The sequence below is a fragment of the Ciconia boyciana genome, chromosome 5 (genome assembly GCF_034638445.1).
Source record: "Ciconia boyciana chromosome 5, ASM3463844v1, whole genome shotgun sequence".
Lineage (NCBI taxonomy): Eukaryota > Metazoa > Chordata > Aves > Ciconiiformes > Ciconiidae > Ciconia > Ciconia boyciana.
In genome coordinates this window covers 76,249-98,321 of record NC_132938.1, presented here as the reverse complement: position 1 = coordinate 98,321, position 22,073 = coordinate 76,249, and the positions used below count along the sequence as shown (strand labels likewise).

General features: G+C 60.3%; 1 protein-coding gene across 1 annotated transcript; it reads right to left on the bottom strand.

Moving 5' to 3' along the window:
* Nucleotides 1-121: 121 nt before the first annotated feature.
* LOC140651992 (protein O-GlcNAcase-like) lies at nucleotides 122-20,271 on the bottom strand. Its single transcript, XM_072862240.1, has 17 exons — nucleotides 20,232-20,271; nucleotides 16,602-16,653; nucleotides 10,240-10,333; nucleotides 9,584-9,714; nucleotides 8,469-8,671; nucleotides 8,005-8,103; nucleotides 7,384-7,668; nucleotides 6,950-7,078; nucleotides 5,282-6,435; nucleotides 5,029-5,203; nucleotides 4,658-4,714; nucleotides 3,625-3,710; nucleotides 3,276-3,380; nucleotides 1,449-1,540; nucleotides 863-1,055; nucleotides 612-783; nucleotides 122-258 (listed from the first exon to the last, which is right to left on the bottom strand). The coding sequence occupies exons 1-17, from the start codon at nucleotides 20,269-20,271 to the stop codon at nucleotides 122-124; spliced, it is 3,204 nt and encodes a 1,067-aa protein (XP_072718341.1).
* Nucleotides 20,272-22,073: the final 1,802 nt, after the last annotated feature.

The window sequence follows — 22,073 nt, the reverse complement described above, 5'->3', positions numbered from 1 at the left end:
TGTACCTGCCCTGCTCAAGGTGCCCCTCTGCTCCAGCTCCCTCGGGCCAATGCTGCGCGGGATGGAGGGTCAGCCTGTCCTGTGGCGCTGCCTCCCCGTGCCCGCACCCAACGCAGCATGCTCAGAGGAGACGGCCCAGGAGCCGAGTGCCGGGGGAGCTGCCCCAGGCCACTGGCAGGGCGACGAAGCCCAGTTTGCTGTAGAAGCTCAGCTGCTGCCGGTCAGCGGCACTGACCTGGCAAAACACTCCCCGCGAGCCTGGAAGGGAGGTGAGGTGTCAGGCCCCTGGCACCGGGAACCCAGCGCTGGGGCTGCGGGCCAGTGGCTGGGACCCCCTCCACAAGGGGGTCAGCCTCTCCACTGCCCTTTGGCACTGGGTGCCTGTGTGGTGCCCTGAGACACAGGCCCACGTGTCCCCTGGTGCAAGGGGAGGGGACAGTGCCCGGGAGCTGGGGCCAGACCGTGTCAGAGAGGGGATGGGGAGCCCTGATGAGGGGGGGTGCAGGTGAGGCCGGCTCCCAGCGCTGGGGTGGGCAAGGGAGCAGTCAGGACGGGGTTGTGCTGGATCAAGGGGGCCTCAGTCCCCCCCAGCACAGGGAGGTCATGCTCACCGTTGGCCCTGAGTGCGCTCAGCAGGCCGATAGCCAGGCTGCGACTGGCCCCCACGTCCAGCACGCGGGGGGCCGTGCCCAGCTGCACCAGGGAGGGGAAGCGCCGCAGCACAGGCAGGGGCACAGCCGGTGGCTCTGTGTGGAAGAAGAGCAGTGCTTCCTCCAGGGCATCCTGCAGGAGACAAACACAAGTGAGGGAACCCCCTCCATCCCCCCATACCGGCTCCCCTCTGCTCCGGGTGCCCTCTCACCTGTCCCAGAGCTGGGGCACCTGCGCCCAGGTCTCGGGGGTACTTGTGCCGTATGGCCGGCAGCCAGCTGCTGTCTCGCTGTTGCAGGAAGCCTTCAGCGCAGAGTGCTCCGGCTGCGTAGCCGCACAGACCACCCTCATCCTCCAGCACAAACGTGTACTCGGGGCTCAGGCTCAGGAAGCTGCCCAGCAGCCTGCCAGCCAGAGCAGGAGCACTGCTGAGCTGCCACCTGGACCCCAGCCTGCCCCAGAGAAAGCTCAGACCAGCCAGCCTCCTCCTTCCTGCCCTGGCAGGACAGCACCCCAGCACCCACCGGACCAGCCTTTTGAGACCCCCCCCGCAGAAGCCCTCAGCCGAGGGGAACCTCCCGTGGTGGCTGCCACGACCCAGCTGGACATTAGCGCGGGGACTTCCCCGCCCCCTCCCGCAGGGTGAGGCCACCGCCAGCCGTGGTGCAGGCAGAGCTGGTCCCCACGGGGATGCGAGGAGAGGCCACTGCCTCCCACCACCACCCGGCATCACCCAGCACATGGCCGGGCTCAGCACACGCCTGGCAAGAGGGAGCCCCAGAGGGGCCACATCTCACCTGTCACCGAGGAGATCAGGGTGGGCTGCGAGGATCTCTGCGACTTTGGGGTCACAGTCCAAACTCTCTTGGCACATTTGGTAGAGCTCTCCCTGGAAGACCCAGATCCACCTCAGCCCTGGGTCTGCTCAGCCCTGGGTCTGCTCAGCCCCTGCCCCACCGCTGCCCCTCAGCTGCCTGCTGCCGCAGCCCCTGCCAGAGCACGGTGTACCAGCAGCTGCCTGAGTTGACCATAAAGAGGGACTGCGACCAGGGCTGTGGCCTCCAGCGTGTCCTGGCCAGGGGAAGGTATGAAGGTATGTGCTTCAGCCATCCCAGGGTGCTGGCATCTCTGCCAAGTGATGCGCCGCGCACCACCTTCTGCTGGCCTCTGAGGCTCGTTGCCGCAGCAAAGCAACGCTTCAAAATGAGAAATTGCCATTCCAGTCAGGCATCCGAGAGCAGCAGCTGCTGAAGAAATGCTGCTTGCCCCAGGATGGAGCATGCTCAGAGGAGCCAGAAGGGCAGCGAAACCAATACTGAAACTCAAGTCTCCACAGATCATGTGCAAAAGTGGGACATGTCAAAATTTCCTATCCTGGTCAGATTTGAATTTGCTGCTGCTCACAGGATCAGCAAAAAGAACATCCCGATAAAAGCCTTGCTTCTCAAAGGAAAGGCTGCCCCGATCACTGAACGACAAGAGCAGGACAGTGCGCTTCTGAGAGCCATTCCCAGAATGGGCTGAAGCGCCTAGCTGGATTTTTCTCTCAAAGTTTCACTGGACACAGACATTCAGCTTGTTAAAGTTTAGCCTGATCAGATGAAATCTGACAACAGGCAACTGAAAACAAACTCTTGCAATGGGAATTGCTGACAGCTGCAGTCTGATACTATAATCTGCTCTCATGTGCTTGCAACTCCTCCTCTGTTATTTACAAGCGCTGCAGCTGTGCATTGCCGGGTACTGTATTTAGCAGAGCTGTGCAGTTGTGTCCATGATGGCTGGATCTGCAGCGTTAGCATTTCCTTCAGCTAGGAGAGGGAGCAGGGTGTTCGCTGCAGACTGTGGGGAACCCAGAGCTCTGCTGGATTCGGCAGCAGTCTAACTTGTGTGTCCACCCACTTCCAAATTCTCCCTTTCCCTCCCCGTCCCATCAAACCGCTGGGATGTCAAACAGAGCGGCGGGGCTGGCAGCAAGCAGGTCACGGCTGACAGAGGCTGCTGCCTCTCCAGTGGGGAATCATCCTGTAAACTGGATGAGTGTTTGAAGAAGAGACTGATTTGGAGATGAACCTCAACAGGCTCAGGCAGGGCCCAGAGCTGCAGACTGATGAAGGCTGCAGGAGGTCGCCATCCCGACTTGTCCTGCTCTGGATCTTCCCTGGCATCTGCCCGCAGCCATTGCTGGGGGTGCTCTGGAGATTGCCCTCACAACCTGGTGACCTCGAGTCTGTGCCAGTTTATCTGCGGCTGTGCCTGCTGCTCACTTCTGAGCTGGGTCTCCCTCTCCTGCTGCTGGCTGCCAGGAGGGGCTCTGCCTGGGCGCTCGTTGCAGGGAGGCGGGTGATGGTCCCTGCCGAGGCCGCTGGCCACAGCACCTGCTCTCCAGCCCAGGGGGCTGACACGCTGCTGGAAACAGCCCTGGGTGACCTGCCCCAGGCTGGCCTGCTCTGAGCAGGGGCTGGACTGCAGAGGTCCCTTCCGACCTGCATCACCCTGCACTGCAAGCTCAGTCTTGGGGTCAACAGCAAAGCACATATCTCAGCGCACATACAGCACAGGCCACGCAAAGGTGAGCTCTGGCCTGGGTGGGGTGGCCCGCCCCTTCGGGCCGTGGCTCCCACCTTGTCCAGGGGCAGCAGCGGGCGCAGGAGGTACAGCTGGCTGGATGGGAAGAGCGGAGGTGGGTGGTAGAAGAGGTCACAGCTGTTCCCCACGGGCAGCAGTGCCTGGAAGAGATACAGTCCATCAGGGAGCAGGTTGTCCTGACTCCAAACCTTGTCCTGGAGGCAGCAGGAGGAGGGTCCCTCTGAGTCACCCTAAACCCCAGGAGCTGCAGTCAAGGTGCAGAGGCCCGGGGCAGCTCTGCCTTCCCAAGCTTGCAGCAACCCAATGGCAGGGCCAGGAGCAGCAGCTAGGGTCCTGGCTTCCCCATGGCTCCTTCAGCCCCCACAGATACGGGCATGCTCTCACCTGCAGCTCTCCAAAGAGGCCCCCACGACGCGCCCAGGGCTCAGCGTCCCCCCCCAACAGCATCGGGGCAGTGATGCTCTGGCACCCTGGAGGCAGCAGGAGACAGACACGTGCGAGGTGAACAAAAACCTGCTGAGCCAGGAGGACATCAGCCTCCGTCATACAGCAACATCACGATCCACACTGGTCACAGCTCCAAGGATCTGCCACCACAGCTGTGCAGCCTGGGCACAGGACCTCACCTGGGCTCAGGCAGCCAGCCCCATGCATTGGGGTAGCAGCACACCCTCCGCAACAGGGCTTGAAGTGGGGGAATGGGGAAAGGAGTGATCTTGCCTCCATGAAAGGTGTAAGGTAAAGACACAGCTCCTGGCTACAGTTGAAAAGGTGCAGCCTGGCACAGAGAGCAGCACGCTGCTTTGCTGCCCAGCCAGCCAGCTCTGCAGTGCCTGCAAGAACTTGCCCTGCGTGCGTCTGCGTCCCTGCGGGAGTGGTTCAAGGCACATGGCCCCGTCTCACGCTGAACTTGGAGACCCTCTCAGGTTGTCATCTGGAAGAGGAGAGGTTGCAAGGCCCACAGAGCAACCAGGGAACCCTAAACCAGAGGAAAAGGGGCTTCCAAAGTGATGCACAACATTCAAAATCCAACCTCACCTCTGTCACCCAGGGCATTACTGCTCCCAGTGGCCCATGGAGCCCTTTTATCAGAAAGGCTAAGGGGTCTTTGCATTAAAAGGACTGAGGAACCATATCGTAGAAATATGCATTCCTTCTAGATTGTGAGAGATGGTGAAGAGCTGCTCCGATGACTGCCCTGTCCCCAGCAGCAGTGCCACATCCTGCCTCGGTGTGTCAGGGCACACAGGGGTGCCAGCCTTCCCATGGCCATTCCCGCTCTGCTCAGCAGGCGGAGCGTGGGAAAGGGCAGCCCGAGGGTGAGTGCTGGCTGCTGCCGCAGGGTTGGAGGTGATGGAGGGCAGCAGCCAGGGCCCCACTGCCCAGGCGGGTGAGCCAGGGCAACACCGGTACTTACAGCCAAAGCAGCTTCCCCAGATGCCCTTGGGGTCAGGGTTGCAGAGGAGATGGCCATCTGCAAAGGAGGCGAAGTGGTGAGCACAGGACACAGGTCAGCAGCGGTGAAGGTGTCAAGGGGAGGTGACTCCCAGGAGAGACCCTGGCACCCCGGCTGGACACAGGGACCCCAGACCTCTGGAAGGGAGTCCCAGACACCTTCACCTCTTTAGGGGGGCAAACAGTGGATCACCACTGAACAAGCTCCAGATGCCCTGGCTGTGCCACAGCGCCCAGGGGCCCCTGCACTTCAACGTAGCTGGATTTGGCCGGGGTGCGAATACGCACTATGGGGCCACAGGGGCTGGCTCGGGGCTGGCATTAGCCACATACCCAGCCAGAGGACGAAGGCACTGGCGGCCAGCAGCATGTTGCGGATGTCCCAGAGGTAGGGGTGGAGGTCGTAGAGCAGCGCCCGTCCGGCGCTGCTGACGAAGTGGCTGTGCAGGCGGCATATCTGAGCGCAGAGCAGCTGGAAGGACTGGGCTCGGCCACGCCACTGTGTGCCCTGCGGACGGACCGGGAGTCAGCGCAACCATCAACCATGACAGGCACCATCCCGCAGCAGTGCCCGGACCAGCCTTACCCTGCAGGCATCGGGTGCCGTGGCCGGGACTCCCACGCTGAGGCTGTTTGCCTGGAGCCACCGAAAGTGCTCCAGGAGATGCTGTGCCAGTGGCCCATGATGGTAGGGCAGGTAGAAGAGCTCCACCAGCATCCGCACCTCCCCCAGAGTCAGCAGTGCCATGGGGCTGGCCCTGGCCTCCTCTGGGGTCAGTGGTGCTGTGGGGCTGGACCCGGCCTCCTTGAGGATCAGCAGTGCCGTAGGGACAGACCCAGCCTCCTCTGGGGTCACCGGTGCTATGGGGCTGGTCCTGGCCTCCTCCGGGGTCAGCAGTGCCATAGGGCTGGACCTGGCCTCTTCTGGGGTCACCGGTGCTGTGGAGCTGGACCTGGCCTCCTTGGGGGTCAGTGGTACCGGGGGGCCAGACCCAGCCTCCTCCAGGGTCAGCAGGGCCATGGGGCTGGACCCAGCCTCCTCTGGGGTCAATGGTGCCGTGGGGCCAGGGCTAGCACCAGCCTCATCAGTGAGTGGTGCTGGGGGCCCAGGGCTGGCGCCAGCCCCATCAGTGAGCAGTGTTGGGGGGCCAGGGCTGGCGCCAGCCCCATCAGTGAGCAGTGCTGGGGGGCCAGGGCTGGCACAAGCCCCAGGCCCTGGGGGTGTCTGGGGCATGTCAGCCCTGCTGGCCTCAGGCTGGGTACTGCTGGGGGGCTGGGGGGAGCTGCCACCCCCTGTCCTGGCATCACTGGTGGGTAGGGGAAGGTTCTGGCTGGTGTTGGCCTCCTCGCTGCAGCACATGGGGGGGGCTGGGCTGTGGAGGGTCTCCGTAGCCACCAGGGTTCCTGTGGACTGGGCACTCCCAGCTGTGCTGGGCAGAGCAGAGGAGGGCTCACAGCTCTCTCTGGTCCCTGTGGTGAGCTGGTCCCCGTCCCTTGTGAGGCTTTGCTGACTGTCACTGGGGCTCCTGCTCCCACTGCCCTTCTCGGGCTCTGAGGTCACCTTCCTCCTTCCCTCCCCTGGTGCCACGCTGCAGGGCTCAGGGCCATGCTGGTCTGCCCCACTGGGAACAGAGTCTTGGGGCTGGGGGCCAGGCATGACCTCCTGTCCTCCCGCTGTGCCAGGCTGCAGCTTTGTTCCTCCCTTGAGGCTGATGCTGGGGTGTCCTGGGGTCCTTCCTCCTGGCAGAAAGGAGCAAGGGGGCAGCACATCTGGCACCTGCATGGAAACTACTGCCCGTGGGGCAGGACAGCCCTAGGGGCGGCCACGCCAAGAAGCTCCATCTCCAAGCTGGCAGTATCACGGGCTTTGCATTGCTCTCTGCTCTGGAGTTCAGGCCTCCGTGGCTGGTGAGGCCACATGCTTTGCAGAGGCAAACATTGCAAAACACCAAGCTTGCAGGTGGCTGAACCCCCTCTTCCAGAGCCGTATCATGGCCCAGGCTCCCACGCTGCCAGCCGAGGAGACCCCCTCTGGGATGCAGCCAGGGCAGGAGCACCCATGGGGCAGCATGGCGCGATGGACACCCACGCCTGCCCACCACAACACGCACAGACGCCGCTGCCGCACCAGCCACAGCGCCCCATCCAAACAGGCAGGGCATGGGGCTCCCTCACCCTACCGAGCCCCCAGCAGAGCCAGTCCAGCGCTCCGGAGGGGGTGAGGGACGCTGCACGGTGCGAGTTCATCACCTACCTGGCTCCAAGGCCTGCCGGTTTATCTCAGCCACCCAGTCATGCAGCGCCAGCTCCAAGGCCTCCTGGGGGCTGTAGCTGCCCTCCTGTGGGCCTTGTCTGTCCCCCAGGGCTGCCGCAGTCTCCATCCCTAAGGAACTGGAGCTCATCAGCCTGGGCAGCCCCACTCTTTGCTTGACGGAGCTATCCCATGCCACACTGAGGGTGGGCAGCCCCCCCGCCCAAGGAGATGCCCCCAGGATGGATCCCCTGTCCCGGGCTGTCAGGTGGTGCCCAGCCAGGTGAGACACCTCGCCCAGGCTGCCATGCAGGAAAGCCTGCAGGGCCACGGCAAAGATGGGCAGCGACGGGCAGGGCCCTGCCCTGGGTGCACAATCTCACTGCCGGCACTGGGGGCCCACATACAGAGCTGCCTGGGGCGCTGGGGCCAGGTACCTGCGTGATCAGGGTGGGCACAGCTCCCCAGCTCGCTCCGAAACCAGCTGCCCAATGTGTGTATGGGGATGAAGTTGGCCTGGAGCTCACAGTTGGGGTTGAGGAGCAGTCCACGGACCCTGGGCATGAGGCCGGGGGCACGTCCCGTGTAGGGGCCCAGGAAGACACGTCTGCAGTCATAGTCGTTGGCATACAGGTTGTCCCAGATGATGGGGCGGCGCCGCAGGACACCCTCCACCTCCTCCAGCAGCGTGGCTGAGAGCTCCTGTGACACCACCTTTGGGCCTGGAGCATCACGGCACGGATGTGCGTGGAGCACGCAGGCAGCGCAGTCCATCGTGCACACTCACAACGGGGACATGCACACATCTGGGCACTGAGCATGGAGATGAGGGTCGAGTCACCCCACCCCACTCTCCCTAGCCAGAAGGAGAGCAGACCCACAGCCCGACCCACTGCCTGCCTGGCTGGGGCTGCGCACCCCGATGCTGAAAGACACCACGATGGGGCCCCTTGCTGGTGCCTCTCCCGGGACGGAGCCCGTGGCTGCGGGGTTTGCAGACGCCGGCTCTTGCTGAGAAGCTGCACAGGGCCACACACCTCACAGAGCCAGGCGCTCACCTGTCCAGATGACACCAATCCCTGGGAGCAGCTCCTGGCCGAGGGTCAGCAAGTAGTAGGACTGGCTGGGGCTGGGAGAGCACAGGGAGCTGCAGTACTCTGGGGAGACAGCACAGAGCAACCCTTGAGGGGCAGAGAGACCAGGAGAGGAGAGGCTGCCTGGGATCAATGGAGAGGGGCTGGGGAGATGCGCGGTGCAGGGAATACAGCGTGCGTGGCTGCTGAAGTGCCAGCCGGTCTGCAGCCTGGTCCTGTCCTAGTCCTGAGATCTCCAGGGCTCCCGCAGGAGCATGAGGGGGCTGGGGGGAGCCGTGGAGGCTGTCAGGGCAGTCAGCTCTCAGCAGACACAGCTGCTGGGTGCAGCCAGCCAAAGGGCACCCTGGTCTGCTGTGGGGTGCCACGGTTGGCCAAACACCGGGCTACCAGGGGTGGGGTGGCTGGGGCCGCACGGCTGCAGGCGGTACCTGTAGGGCAGAAGAGGAAGACGGAGGGTTGGTCCAGCTCCCGGTACACCTCATTGGCCACAGAGGCCTGAGCCTGTGCCAGGGAGGGGAAGACGTCTCTGTCAGCTTGGCACATGCAGGGGTCGATGTCGTCAAAGAGCAGTGCGAAGGAGTGGCACCCCATGGCAGCCACCTGCGGGCATGGGCACGGGCTGCTAGGATCCCTGGGCAGCAGAGAGAAAGGAGGCAGTGTGCTCCGGACGAGCCCCTGCCACCTGGGCCCCATAAGGACAGCAGAGTTCTGGGGCGCCCGGACGGACAGGGCGAGCAGAACAGCCCTCGCCGCGTCCCCCCACACCTGCCCAGCGGATGCCACGCACAAGGCCCAGCCGCTCTGCGGGCGCGTGCCGGCCCCACGGCCACGGCCCACCTTGCTCCAAGCCTTGGGCATGGCCGTGTCTGCTGTGGGCCGGGAGCCCTTTGAAACCAGAGTCGGTGCTGCGGTGGCCCAGAGCCTGCTCTCGCCATGCCACTGCCAGGCAGCCCCGCTCGCCGCCTGCCACATCCTCTCCCCCGCACCGCACCCCCGCATCGCCCTGCAGCACTGGCAGCCCTGCAGCAGGAGCAGAGGCCGGCAGAGCATCGGGAGGAGCCTCGCTGCACGCCCGGGCAGGTGCTCCCTGCACCAAGGCTGGCTGGGGGCAGCTGGAGAGGTGGCCGGGCATGGCACAGCACAGGGCAGCTGCTGCCTGGACTGTGCCGTGGGGAGGAGCAGCTGCCCACGGAGCAAACCTGCCATGCTGGCAGCTCTTTACCCTCCCTGGGGACCGGGGGCTCAGCACCAGCCTGCACCAGCCTGTGGTGCTGCCCAGCAAGCTCTGGGGCTTGGCCAGTCTCTTTCCTGCCCCCAGTCCTGCCCGCTAGCAGTCAGGCATCCAACGGAGCCCTCGGCTCTCTGTCGCTGTGACAGGGACAGCACATCTGCCACCAGACACCCCACAGAGCTGCTCCCTGATGTGCAGCAGCAGGAGGGGTTTTCGGCCCCACACCAGCCTTTGGGGTGGGCGTGGGGCCCACTCTTAAGCATGCGTGCCCCTTGCCAAGGAGCAGTGGGATGAAGGAATGGCCCACGGTACCTGCCTGAGTTTTTGCTGCAGCAGGAGCCGATCCCCGGCACTTGAAAACACCATGTCCTGGCCAGCGGAAATGGCGAAAACAAACTCCACACCCTGCTCTTGGGCAGCTTCGATGAGAGACTGCATGCAGGCTGGGGACAAAGCAGAGGGGGGGCTGTGAGCACGGGGAGGCAAGGGATGGAGGGAGGCAAGGGATGGAGGGAGACAAGGGATGGAGGGAGAGGGAACCACAGTGGCCCGAAAGGAAGGAGCTGAGGGCATCGGGAGGCATGAGAGAGCATCTGGAGGGGAGAGGCCCAGGGGAGCCAGTTTCCAGTCCCTTGGGGCACAGAGGACTCTCCGCAAGGGTCTGTGGACCCCGGCATATTTGACCATATTGCCAGAGACCCACGTGGGGAGCTCCCCATGCTGGGTGGGCTCCTAGGTGATTCCATGTGATGGGCAGGGTCTGGGGAGGCTCCTTGTACTGGGCAGGGTCCGGGGGTCTCCTTGCACTAGGCAGGGCCCGCAGGGCTCCCTGCAATGGGCAGGTTCCTGGCAGGAAGAGTGGTAACAGCCAGCCTGACCCTGGCTGAGGTGCAGACCATGCTTCACCCTTGAGGACCCAGGACGCCTGCAGCCCACCCGTGCTGGGGCCCAGCAGAGCCGCTACCTGCCTCATGCTCTGTGTAGGGCTCTCGCCAGAGCAGCCGGTGCTTCAGCTCATCCTTGGGCGCGTACATGTAGCAGTTCAGCCCCCAGCGTTTCAGCCTGTGCAGCAAGGACAAGGGGTCATCCAAGGCTCCAGACGGGCTCTTTGCAAAGAGGGATCTGGGCAGCTTGCCAGCCCACAACACCAAGAGCTCCTCAGCACACTGCGCCCTCTCCTTCCCCGGAGCTGCACCGCGTCCTGCAGACTTCCAGCCTCTGCTCACACAGAGCCCCCCAGACTGCAGAGCCACAGCTCTTCCCCTGCACAGGGAGCCCTGCCCTGCGTACTTTCGACAGCCACACGGAGACATAAATCTCATCCAGTGCTCCCAGTGCTGAGCCCAACGATTTATGTTGTTTAGGGACCTCCAGAAAGACGGTACATCTGGATGAGAAAGTCTCGGAGACCAGCAGGACGTTGCCTCCTGGGAGGTGGGTTGAGTTAACACCCTTGCTGTGGAAAAAGCGGGTGGGAGGGACCAGCTTAGCCTAAACAGCCTGTTTTAACCCCTTGACAAAGTCCTGTGGTGATGAAAAGCTCCATGTCCTGAGCAAGGAATGGAGGAGGGGTGAGTGGCCAGAGCAGCCTCCAGGGGAGGAAGGGGAATTTTGGGGGGAGATGGAGAACAAAACGGCCAAGGAGACAGAGGATGGGGCTGGAGCAACGGAGGGAACAGCTCAGTGGTCTGCTGCTCCACGCGGCCCCCCGAGGGTGCAGGCGGCCCCAGGCCTGGAGTCCAGCTGTGGGGCTCCATCAGGCCAAACCAGCCCCGCAGCTTTGCAGCAGCTCTGTCGGGGCCTGCAGTGACACCTGTGGAAGCACCTAGCATCTTGTGGAAGCATGTCTGGGGTAGGTTTCTTTTCCCTTTCTTTTCGGCTATGCTTCCCATTCTGTAATGAAGAACCAAACTTGTTTGTAGCCCAAACACGCAAGCTGCAAGGTTGCCTGTTGTGATGAGCGACTCCAGATGAAGCAGGCAAGTACGAGCTAGTTGCCCCTCTGGATGTGAAGGGTCTCTGTGGAGCAGGACCACCAGAGACACCCTGGAGAGCTGGCACCTCACCGCTCCCCCAAGCTCAGTGCCAGGCACAGTCTGGCCTGGGGGACTCAGCCCGGGTACCTCTCTGGGAACCACACACACCCAGGGAGCCCTCACCACTGCAGAACCCCTCACATCATCCCCTTGAAAAGCCCATGTCCTGTCTGCAGGCTGGCCTGACTCCACCAACAGTCCCTATATGCCTGCTGCACCATTCCCAGATCACGCCTTGATCGCTTGAACAGGTCAAGACTTTCAAAGCTATCGCTCTACAGCCGTTTTTGCAGCTACTGGGTCTCACTGGGGCTCTTTTGCACTCTTGCATTTTTCCATCTCCTCTCCAGTAAGACACCAGCACAGGACACAGCGCTGCAGCCCTGGCCCAGCTCTGGATACGGAGGCTGCAGCCTCCTCACAACCTCTGGGCTGTCCCTTGCCTGCCCTGGTCTCCCTTTCCTCACACTGCAGCCAGATATGCCCCGTACCACCTGCCCAGCTCCTGCACAAACACCTTTTTTTTGGCTGTGTTAGGTGGTGTTTCAATGGAAGGGGACCCACAGCAGGCTGTGTGTTTACTGCTGGGACAATGTGCGTGCCACATGCCACTGTGGTCTGACACAGACCTCCAGAGGCAGCTCTGCAGCAGCTGCTGCGCGCACTCTGCCAGCGAGGCTCTCAGAGCAGCTCCAGAGAACCTGTACCCCTCTCTGTTGCACCCAGTTAACGTGGGTCCAGCACTGCCACTGTAACAGGGACAAGGATTCATCAAGGTGCAGCATCTGGCATCAGCAGTAACTCTGCTTTAACTGAAGTCCTTTTACAAGGAATCCACAAGCTGCTGGCATTAGAATCATAGAATGGTTTGGGTTGGAAGGGACCTTTAAAGACCTTCTAGTCCAACCCCCCTGCCACGGGCAGAGACGTCTTTCACTAGATCAGGTTGCTCAAAGCCCCATCCAACCCGACCTTGAACACTTCCAGGAATGGGGCATCCACAGCTTCTCTGGACAACCTGTTCCAGTGTCTTGCCACCCTCACAGTAAAGAATTCCTTCCTTATGTCCAATCTAGATTGACCCTCCTTCAGTTTAAAACCGTAACCCTTTGTCCTGTCACTACAGGCCCTGGTAAAAAGTCTGTCCCCATCTTTCTTATAAGCCCCTTTTAGGTATTGAAAGGCTGCAATAAGGTCTCCCTGGAGCCTTCTATTCTCCAGGCTGAACAACAACTCTCTCAGCCTTTCTTCATAGGAGAGGTGTTCCAGCCCTCAGATCATTTTCATGGCCTCCTCTGGACTTTCTCTAACTAACTGGTCCATGTGTTTCTTGTACTGGGGACCCCAGAGCTGGACACAGTGCTCCAGGTGGGGTCTCACCAGAGTGGAGCAGAGGGGGAGAATCACCTCCCTCGACTTGCTAGCCATGCTTCTTCTGATGCAGCCCAGGATACGGTTGGATTTCTGGGCTGCAAGTGCACATTGCCAGCTCATGTCCATCTTTTCATCCACCAGTACCCCCAAGTCCTTCTCCACAGGGCTGCTCTCAACCCCTTCATCCCCCAGTCTGTATTGATATTGGGGATTGCCCTGACCCAGGGGCAGAACTTTGCACTTGACCTTCTTGAACTTCACGAGATTTTAACGGGTCCACTCCTCAAGCCTGTCAAGGTCCTTCTGGGTGGCATCCCATCCCTCTAGGTGATCAACTGCACCACTCAGCTTGGTGTCATCTGCAAACTTGCTGAGGGTGCACTCAATCCCACTATGTCAATGGTGAAGATACTAAATAGTATTGGTCCCAGTATGGTCCCCTGGGGGACACCACTTGTTACTGGTTTCCACTTGCACGTTGAGCCATTGACTGCAACTCTTTGGATGCAGCCATCCAGCCAATTCCTTATCCATCAACAGTAACACGCATTACTTACATACTCACCCCTTAGTGTAGTTTTGACAGGCTGAATCCTGTACCAGCTTCTTCATTCCTCAGCGAAGCATAGCCAGAGGCTCATGGGCTGGAGGTACCCAATCACCCTCCTGCCTATCTAACACCAGCACAGGGGTGCATGAGGGAGGACCCAAACCCAAGCTGTGCTGCTCCTCCAGCTGCAGGGCCCCCAGGACACGTCTCCCGGACAGCTCAGGCACCCACTTTGGCAGTGCACGAATCCTGCACAGCTGCTCCCCGCGGGGAAACAGCATGAGGCAGAGGAATCCCCTCCTGCAGGTCTAAACCCAGGCACTCTGTTATCTAACAGGGTCACACTAACGCTGATCCACAGACATTAAAAGGCCTGTCAGAGGAACTCTTTGGGACTGCAAGATTTTTGCTAAGCCCTGCAGGTGGAAAGCTCCAGAGTGCTGAAAAACGGTGAGTGCTGAAGCAGAGCTTTGGCAGGGTGGGCAGCAGAGCTGGGCAAGCGTGAACCCGTGGCAGAATGCTGTGCCTGTGCAGTTTGCAGGTGGAAAAGACCAAGTAAGTGGAGAATAAAGGAGCAAATATAGCACTCGAAGTGATTTGAAATGGCTGTTAAGCTGGGCTTCAGCAAGTAGTGTACTTCTTAATACAGCCAAGCATAAAGCCCTACCTAGGTAAAAGAATACAGAAGATAAGGTGTCTGAAGTAACAACATGACGAGCAACTAGTTGAACATGAGTGTCCTCTGCAATGTCACTGGTAACTCAGCGTAAGAGAGAGCCCCAGATGAATCAGGGTGTCAGGCGGGGCTAGGGAGATTCGATTACCTCTGTGCTGGCTGCAGATGCTGCCAGAGCAGTGGCCACAGTGTGGGAAGGACGCTGATAAACTAGCGTGAGTCTGTCAAGGAGCCACACACACAGACACAGGTGGAAAGCCTGTGAGCGACAGAGTCTTGGAGCCCAGCTTGCTCATCTGCCCAGGGGAAAGCCTCAGCCTGCCAGCGCTCCGGAGGAGAGAAAAGCCACACCCGGCAGTCGGAGACACGGCGGGGTCCAGGGGTGACTCACAGGGATATGCATTCAGGCGAGGAAAGGTCTCCAGCTCTCCAGATGCTCCACTGCAGTCGGAGCTGAAGGGAAGCAGGTCTGAGAGAGATCAGGGCCTGCCTGCTTCAGGAGATCAGACTGCACCATCATAAGGCCCTTTCTGGCCTCAAAAAGCACAAATTCCTTCCAGAATCTCCCCAGCAATCCAAGACTCACTGGAAATTATCAGGACAGGGCAGACACCTCCCTAGACAGCTCTTTTGGCACTTCTGTATGAAAGACATCTGATATATTAATTTCTTTTTATTTATCTTCATTAGTAGACAATGGTTTACATTTTCCCACTATGAACAGACTGGGAAGCACTTCATGTACCACATGATACAAGTGCCTCATCTTGTTTCTTTCCAAAGAAGAAAAATACCGATGAACATACCGCTCACATGTGCAAACATGTGAACATACATCCCAGTCCAGTACCAGACAAGGCCATCAATAGGCCTTCTCATTCCTAATATACTTTAAAACATCACATCTGGTCTTCATTCCTGCACATTTTCCTCAAATTTTCTAAGCTACATTTTTCTGTATCTGCATCTCTGGTCCCTGCACTATGGTCCTTACTTGCACTTGTGACTGCCCACACTGTCACCAGTGCACTCTCACAGCATGACCAGCACATTTCCCAGGCACTGCACAGCTGCCAGTGCCATCACCAGCACAGTCACCAGCACACGGCCCTGCCGTCTCTGGCCCACTGCCCGGCCACCACTGGTGCACTGCCCACGCTGTCACCAGCACGCTGCCCCTGCTGTGACCAGCACACTCTCCACACCATCCCCAGCATGCTGCCCATGCCATCACCAGGGCAGCACCCACACTGACCAGTGCGCCAGCTAGGCTGTGGCCATCGCGCTGCCCATGCCGGATGCTCCATGGGAGGTCCCACAGGGCCCCAGTCCGTCAGTGGCAGGTCCCATCAGTGCAGCTCATCCCACTGATGGCCAGTGCATGGGTGCCAGCTGCTAGGAGAGGGCTTTTTCTCTGCTGCACAGACCAACTCCCATCCCAAGGTGATTCTCACAACCAGCCAGTGACAGATCCTGCCCACATCCTTCCATCGCAGGGACACATGGTGACACACAAACATACATGGGGCCTCACAGGAACACAAGGGCCACCTCCACACCGGGCAGGGATGGCAGCCTCAGGATAAAGTGGCCACCTGTGCCCACGGTGGAGTGATGCAGGTTTGCTGTGTCATCTGTTTCCACAACGATAAGCCTGGCTCCAGCGAGGCCAGGCTGGCTGGAAGCACTCACCTGCTGCCCTCACTGGGAGCGCAGGGCGGTGGGACAGCAGCCCCAGGCAGGGCGAGCTGGCCGCTTGCTGCTGGTGGCAGCGGGCATGCAGCATGCTGTTCTGCAGCCAGCGCACCCACAGGCTGCCATGGCACGGCCCAGGCCCGCACAGTTCAGAGAGGAGGCAACGGGCACCCGTCCTGCCAGGTCAGCACCCGAGGTGGGCTTCCAGCCTGCCGAACACCCCATGTTCTCTCTCACACGGATCTGACTTCCTATTTCCAGCCCCAGCCTCTCCGCCTGCTCCCCGACACCCCTCCTGCGCACGGGCTGCCCTCCTCGACCCACACCACGCTGCAAGTCAGGGCAGAGCAGCTTTTCCGGTGCCTCCAGAGGCGGCATTTTCAGGCTCGCGTAGCCCCCACGGTCCTCTCCAAATCCTTCCCAGCTGCCGTTGCTCCTCCCATGGCGCGGGCAGCAGGGTCCGACCCTGTCCCTCAGGGTGGGTCTGCACCCTCACCGGAGCACCTGTGCCAGCCCTGCGGTGCTATAGTGCAGGGGATAGCGCCCACCCAGCCCCTTCCGGGCCCTACTCACAGACCCCATTCCCTTGGGGCGCCCACGCCCCCCAGCCAAGCGCATCTGGATGCAGCTGGGCCGTGGCAGAGTCCCAGCACCATCTGCCGGCTCAGGGCAGCACAGCCTGCGTCTGTCCGGGCGTCCTTGGGCTGCCTGTCCGTCCCGCAGCCACCACAGCCGGGCCCAGGGCCGGGGAGTCTCTCCCCGGGCCGGATCCGGGGGTCCAAGAGTGCTGGGACAGAGGTGGCACTGCAGGAGCAGCCCTGGGAGAAGCACGAGCCCCTTTCACTGCCATCGCCCCAGCGCCCCAAAGGCAGGCCAGCCCCAGGAGCCTCCCTCCAGAACATTTTCCCTCACCACTCCTGCCTCCGTGGCACTCTGGCTTCCACCTTGTTACTCTGCCACAGGCTAGTACCTTCGGACAGGAAAATTCAGGGTACTTGCCATTGAAAGAGAAGTTTCCTCTGTTCCATAGACCATGGTCTCCCGTAGAAACCTGTAAAAGGGGGGGGGGAAGCCAAAATGCAGTTGTCAGTAAGTGCCTTAAACAGTCTCTCTCTCTATTATCCTTAAGTGGTTGCTCCTAAGAGATCCACCAGTTGTTCACCTCTAGGTACTTCAAATGTCTGTTATCCTGCTATGACCTTGCTGGGCACTGGTATTCAAGCAAGTGGGTGTAATGTCTGTGCCTCCATCCTCCCCAGAAAGAGGCAGCTGGGAAGAATTACACAGGGTAGCACTTAAGCTGGGAGGGGGAATTCGCACAGCAAAAGCCAAGCCTAGAGGAGATGGCTGAGGGCTGGCTAGGTTATAAGGTACTCCAGCATGATTTTGGGGTGCACCGAAGCACAGAGCTATTGTACATCCATCCTAGAGTTTTCTGCCTGGGGATTTTCTTCTTTACAGACACCAGCTCTGTATCTCTCTGCATTTCTCTGTGTCTGTGTAGTGTCAGGCTGTGTCAAGCAGAGCATCATCACTCCCGTGTGGGCTATAAAAGCTGCTCTCTCTGTCTTTAATCACAGCACAACTCAAACTGCACCAAAATTGCACCGACACAGCTCTCCCCTATACCCTGCAAACGCATACCTGCATTGCAGCAGGGCAGGACTTTGAGGCAGCATCCCTGTCCCATGGCAAGCTGTTCAGATCAGGAACACACAAACAACCTGCAGGGATGCCCACAAGTGCTGGGACTGTGACTCCACAAGACATTTCACATACACCTTGCCTGTCCCCCACTGGAAAACACCATCCCCATAAGCTTGCATAGGGAAAATCCAGACAGGGAAAGCACACCAGGGAGCAACCTTACCAGTTGTCTGCTAACAAAGAAACTCATCAGTGAGCACCAAGGCTGGCTGCAAGGACATTGCCCTTCCAGAAGGTTCACATCAACAAAACCAAATGCAGGAAATACAGATCTGGAGTCAGCAGATTCCCAAGTGTTTCTTAACATTTCCACTTCTGCTGCTTGAAGGCTTTAGGTGGTTGTTGGGCACCAGTGTCTGGGACAAGCTTGAGGCTGTAGCACCACAGCAGCTGACAGTCTGCCCTGTGCTCTGCATGGCAGGGAACCACTCTGTGACTGGATATAGTGAGCAGGGGCACTGCTGGACATGCAGCACCCATTTCCCTGTTAGGACCGCTTTCAAGGAAGGGCCCTTCCTATTTCTGCATGTAGGAAAACCTGGGAGGTGCAGAGTTGTCTGCAAAGCCAGCGAGAAAGAATACCCAGTGGAAAGCAAGCCAGTTCACTTTGGGACAATGGAAGAATAGGCAGGTAAATGGGTTTGGAGAGATGCAGATTTGACAGCTTCTTAAAGAGGAGGTTAAGGGGAACCTGTAAGTGTTCCAGCACAGACTTGAAATTTAGCAAGAGAAGAATCTTCAGTCGCTTCAAGTCTGCAAGATCTGGCAGCTGCAATGTGAAGTCTCACAGAAAATACATTACATTTTGAACAGTGATGGCAATTAGCCATCAAGGCAGCTTCCTGGTTTCGGACGGGCTCTGCATCATGGGCAACTTTTAAATCAGTCAATGCACTTTCTAGCAGACAAAGCCAACAGGAGCAGATATTCAGGGAAGTGAATGCATTCACTGAACTGGGCGGCGCACCAGGGCAGATTGCAATGACTCTGACCAGCTCTCAGCGTCTGGCACGAGGCCAGCATTGCCCAGAAAAGCACCTGTGTTTCCCCAAAGCACCTGAGTGCACCGGAGCTGATCTGCCTGGGAGGGGATCCCGATGCCCTGCTCCCTTTGGCAGAAGACCACCCTGCAGCCCTCAACACCAAACCCTGGGCAACGGTGTGGTAGGCTGCGCCACAGCACACACTGAACATTCTCTTCTTTGCAGATATATCTTCTGCCTGCTTGAACATCTACATGGTTATTCCATTTGCTTTGAAACAATATATATTCACCTTACTAGCCATCCCCCGCTGTGCACAGGGCCAAATTTGTGGCCACTAAGGATCCCAGCAAACATTTCACCCAAAGAAGGTATTTCCATTATAAATAGATTTTCCATTTTCCAATCCATAGGAACTCCTGCTCAGCTCACAGTAAGGTCCTAGGAGTCCCTGTACAGCAACCTGCCTGCAAGTGCTTCACTCACATTTTGCTGTGAACTGACACTGCCTTGCAAGTATGACACTTGCCCCCTACACATACCCTGCCAGCAGCAGCTCTGTTGAAAATACCATCCTAGTGTATTCTGCCCAGTAAAGTGGCTTAAATTGTACCAGCAAAATCCGTTTGTACCTGTGGCTGCATCTCCAAAGGAGTGATGTTGGTGCTCTGCTTTTTTGAAGACAGATGAGCACTGATGAGTGATGCTGTGTGTTTGCACCTCGGCTCTCCCATGCCCTAGATCACTACATCAGTAACCCGTCAACACCATTACTTGCCGAACTCTGGGCAATCTGAGATGTCCCTCAGCAATTTCTTCACAACCATTAGCATAGTCCTGATGAACACAGTGGGAAGCAAAGTCCCTAGGCCCCGACTGTTCCCCAGCCCCTCTCCTGTCCTGGGTGCAGGTCACCCAGAGGTGTCAGTCCGTCTGTGCTCCCTGGCTGCTGCTAGCAATGTCCGGGGTGTCGGGAGGGAGCAGGGGGCCCTGTGTAGGATATGCCACTCCTGGCCTGCCTTAGCCCTGCTACAGCTGCACCCTGCTCAGCAGCTGGCCCGCCGCAGCACCACCATATGTTCCCTGCCAGGGCCTGTGCTACCAGGGTGAGGGATGCCTTTCCTTCCTCACTCTCTAGGGACCTCCTCCTCCTGGAGTGGCTCTGCTGGCAGCATCTTCTCTTTCCCAGGTCAGCTTTCGTATATCAATGATTCTTGTCTGATTCATATTTCTTTTTACTATCAACTTCCCCATCCCTGCACTTTCTACTTATTTTGCGTTTATTTGCATGGTGCTTTTGCTTCCTCCCAGGCAAGGCAGTGGGCAGTGGGGTCCAGAGGGGTACTGTGCTGCCAGGAAAAGTGGAGATGCTTTTGCCTAGTGGGTGCCAGGCCTGGCCCAGCTCCAGAGGTGCTGTGCTGCAGAAACAGGAGTTGGGGGCAGGGCGGGCAGAAGGACAGGGCTGAGCCATACAGAGCTGCCATAAGAGTCCAGGCTCTTCCTGGCCAGCTCTGGGCACGGCCCAAGGCAGCGTTGCACTGCAGGCAAGGAGGCAGGGGGGGCACACACTGGGATGCTGCCCCTGCACCCAGGACAGAGAAAAAACACTGCGGAGTGCTGGAGGCAGAGCAGCAGGTCCCCATGGCCCACTGCGGGGGGTAGGGGGGCGGGTGGGCTATACTGGGGTGGCTGCGGGGTGCAGCAGTGCTCTGGGAAGAGCTGGGGAGCATCAGTGGGGGGGTGCTGGTCCCGTACCCCTGGGCAGAGGTAGGGTGCTGTGCAGGGGCCCGGCTCCCTGCCTCCCCAAAACCCGGGCTCCCGGGCGTGGCTCTGGTCCCGGCGGCCCTTCCCGGCCCCTGTTCGCTCTGGGTGGAGCAGGGCAGCCCCTGCAATGCCCGGGCGGGGCACCGGCCCCAGCCGCGGCCCCGGAGGGACCTACCTTCCACCACGCCGCAGAGGAAGCGCGGCCGCCCCGCCATACCCGCGCAGGAGCGGCCCTGCCGGTGCTGGGGCGGGCGGGGGGATGGAGGGATGCTCGGAGGGACAGAGGGATGCGCGGAGGGATGGAGGGATGTGCGGAGGGACAGAGGGATGCGCGGAGAGATGGAGGGATGTGCGGAGGGACAGAGGGATGTGCGGAGGGATGCGCGGCAGGACGGAGGGATGTGCGGCGGCACGGAGGGGTGCGCGGAGCGATGCGCGGAGGGATGGAGGGATGCGCGGAGAGAGGGAGGGATGCGCGGAGAGATGGAGCGATGCAAGGAGGGACAGAGGGATGCAAGGAGGGATGCGCGGCGGCACGGAGGGGTGCGCGGAGCGATGCGCGGAGGGATGGAGGGATGCGCGGAGGGACAGAGGGATGCGCGGACGGATGGAGGAGGGACGGCTCCACCGCCTGCCCTCCCTCCGCGGAGACGCGCCCGCCGCAGCGCAGGGGGCGGCCCCGGCGGGTGGGGCCGCGGCGGGGCCAGGGCGCGGGGCGGGGCGGGGCGGGGCGGGCCCCCGCGTAGCCCCCGGGCAAAACCGCCCCGTGGTGGGCCGGGCGCTTCAGCCTTCTCCGGAGACCGGCCCGGGAGGAGATGCCTGGCCCCCTCAGCTGCAGCGGGGCCGCTGCAGCCCCCCCCCCCCCGCCTCCCCTCCTCAGCAGCCTCTCGGCAGCCCCGCCAGGCCGGAGCCCCCGCCGCCCTGGCCACCGGGTGGGGCCGGCCCGGTGCAGCGCCTGGTCCCGACGCGCAGCCCGGTGCCGGCCCGCGCTCCCGGCGCCCTGGGTGCTGCCGGCGCTGCACGGCGGGGCTGCAGCCGCCGCCGCTCGTCGGCACCGGGGCCCAGCCCGGTGCCCACACCAGCCCCCCACACCGCGTGCCCCGGCGTCCCCAGCTGCGGGTGTTCTCCCGGTGCAGGCCGAAGGCAGTTATTTCTCCCGCTTTTGCAGCTTCCTGGGACCCAACAGCTCCAGGCCCCAGAGCTGTTCCCTGATGGCTGGCTATCATGATCCCCTTGTATTCATGGCTGAGCTGGCACCTTCCCCACTGGTACCCTCATGCTAGGCCCAGGGCGTGATGCCTCTCTGGCTCTCCAGGTCCATGAGATCAGGACTGTTTCATGTGCCTTGCACGTGACTCACCTGCTTGCATACGTCAGGCTGCTATTTGCCATTTGTCAAACTGCTCGGAGCTGTTGACACGTTTGGCTCGTGATCCTCTCCGTCCCACAGGTTCTGGTTTGCAGAAGTGCTGCCACGTCATTAGTTCCCTATCCTGCAGCTGCACAGTCACTGGTACCTGCCTACATGCAGGACCATGTGTTTGATGTCACTGAATTGCTCTGCTTTTTTTCTGACCACTTTTCCTGTTTGTCAGTCTCATTGTAAGGTGGACCTGTGTTCTGCAGCATCCCTGCAGCCTTCCTCAGCCAAATGGCATCATAAGCCAGAGAGCAAGTCCATGACTTTGCTACCACGCAAGCGTGAAGGACAGAGCCAGGAGAGAGCGGAGGTGCACTCCTCCTGCAGTGAGGCACTGCCAAGTGCCGTCCCAGCAGTTGTTGCCAGCTGCAGCTGTTTCATCTAACCCACAGGCATGGGCTTGCACAGGAGAAGTGGGCATTAGAGGCCTAGAAAATCAGGATCTGTGGCATCTCTCTCTTCCCTTTGCAGGTTAATGTAGTGCTAGGAAGACAAGTCATGGTGTCTGGGCCATCAAAGCAGCAAGGAGCCCAAGAACGACTGACTAGCAGTGACCTGGCAGGGAAGAGGCCATCAGAGTGCACTGTGGGCTAGCGA

Bases quoted from the DNA above. Each gene is read 5' to 3' on its own strand.
- LOC140651992 (XM_072862240.1), bottom strand. From the start codon at position 20,271: ATGGCGGGGCGGCCGCGCTTCCTCTGCGGCGTGGTGGAAG. The intron at 8,104-8,468 runs GTACCGCCTGCA...CTGTCTCCCCAG, and splicing joins CTTCCTCTTCTGCCCTACAG to AGTACTGCAGCTCCCTGTGC. The intron at 3,381-3,624 runs GTGAGAGCATGC...TATCTCTTCCAG, and splicing joins GCCTCTTTGGAGAGCTGCAG to GCACTGCTGCCCGTGGGGAA.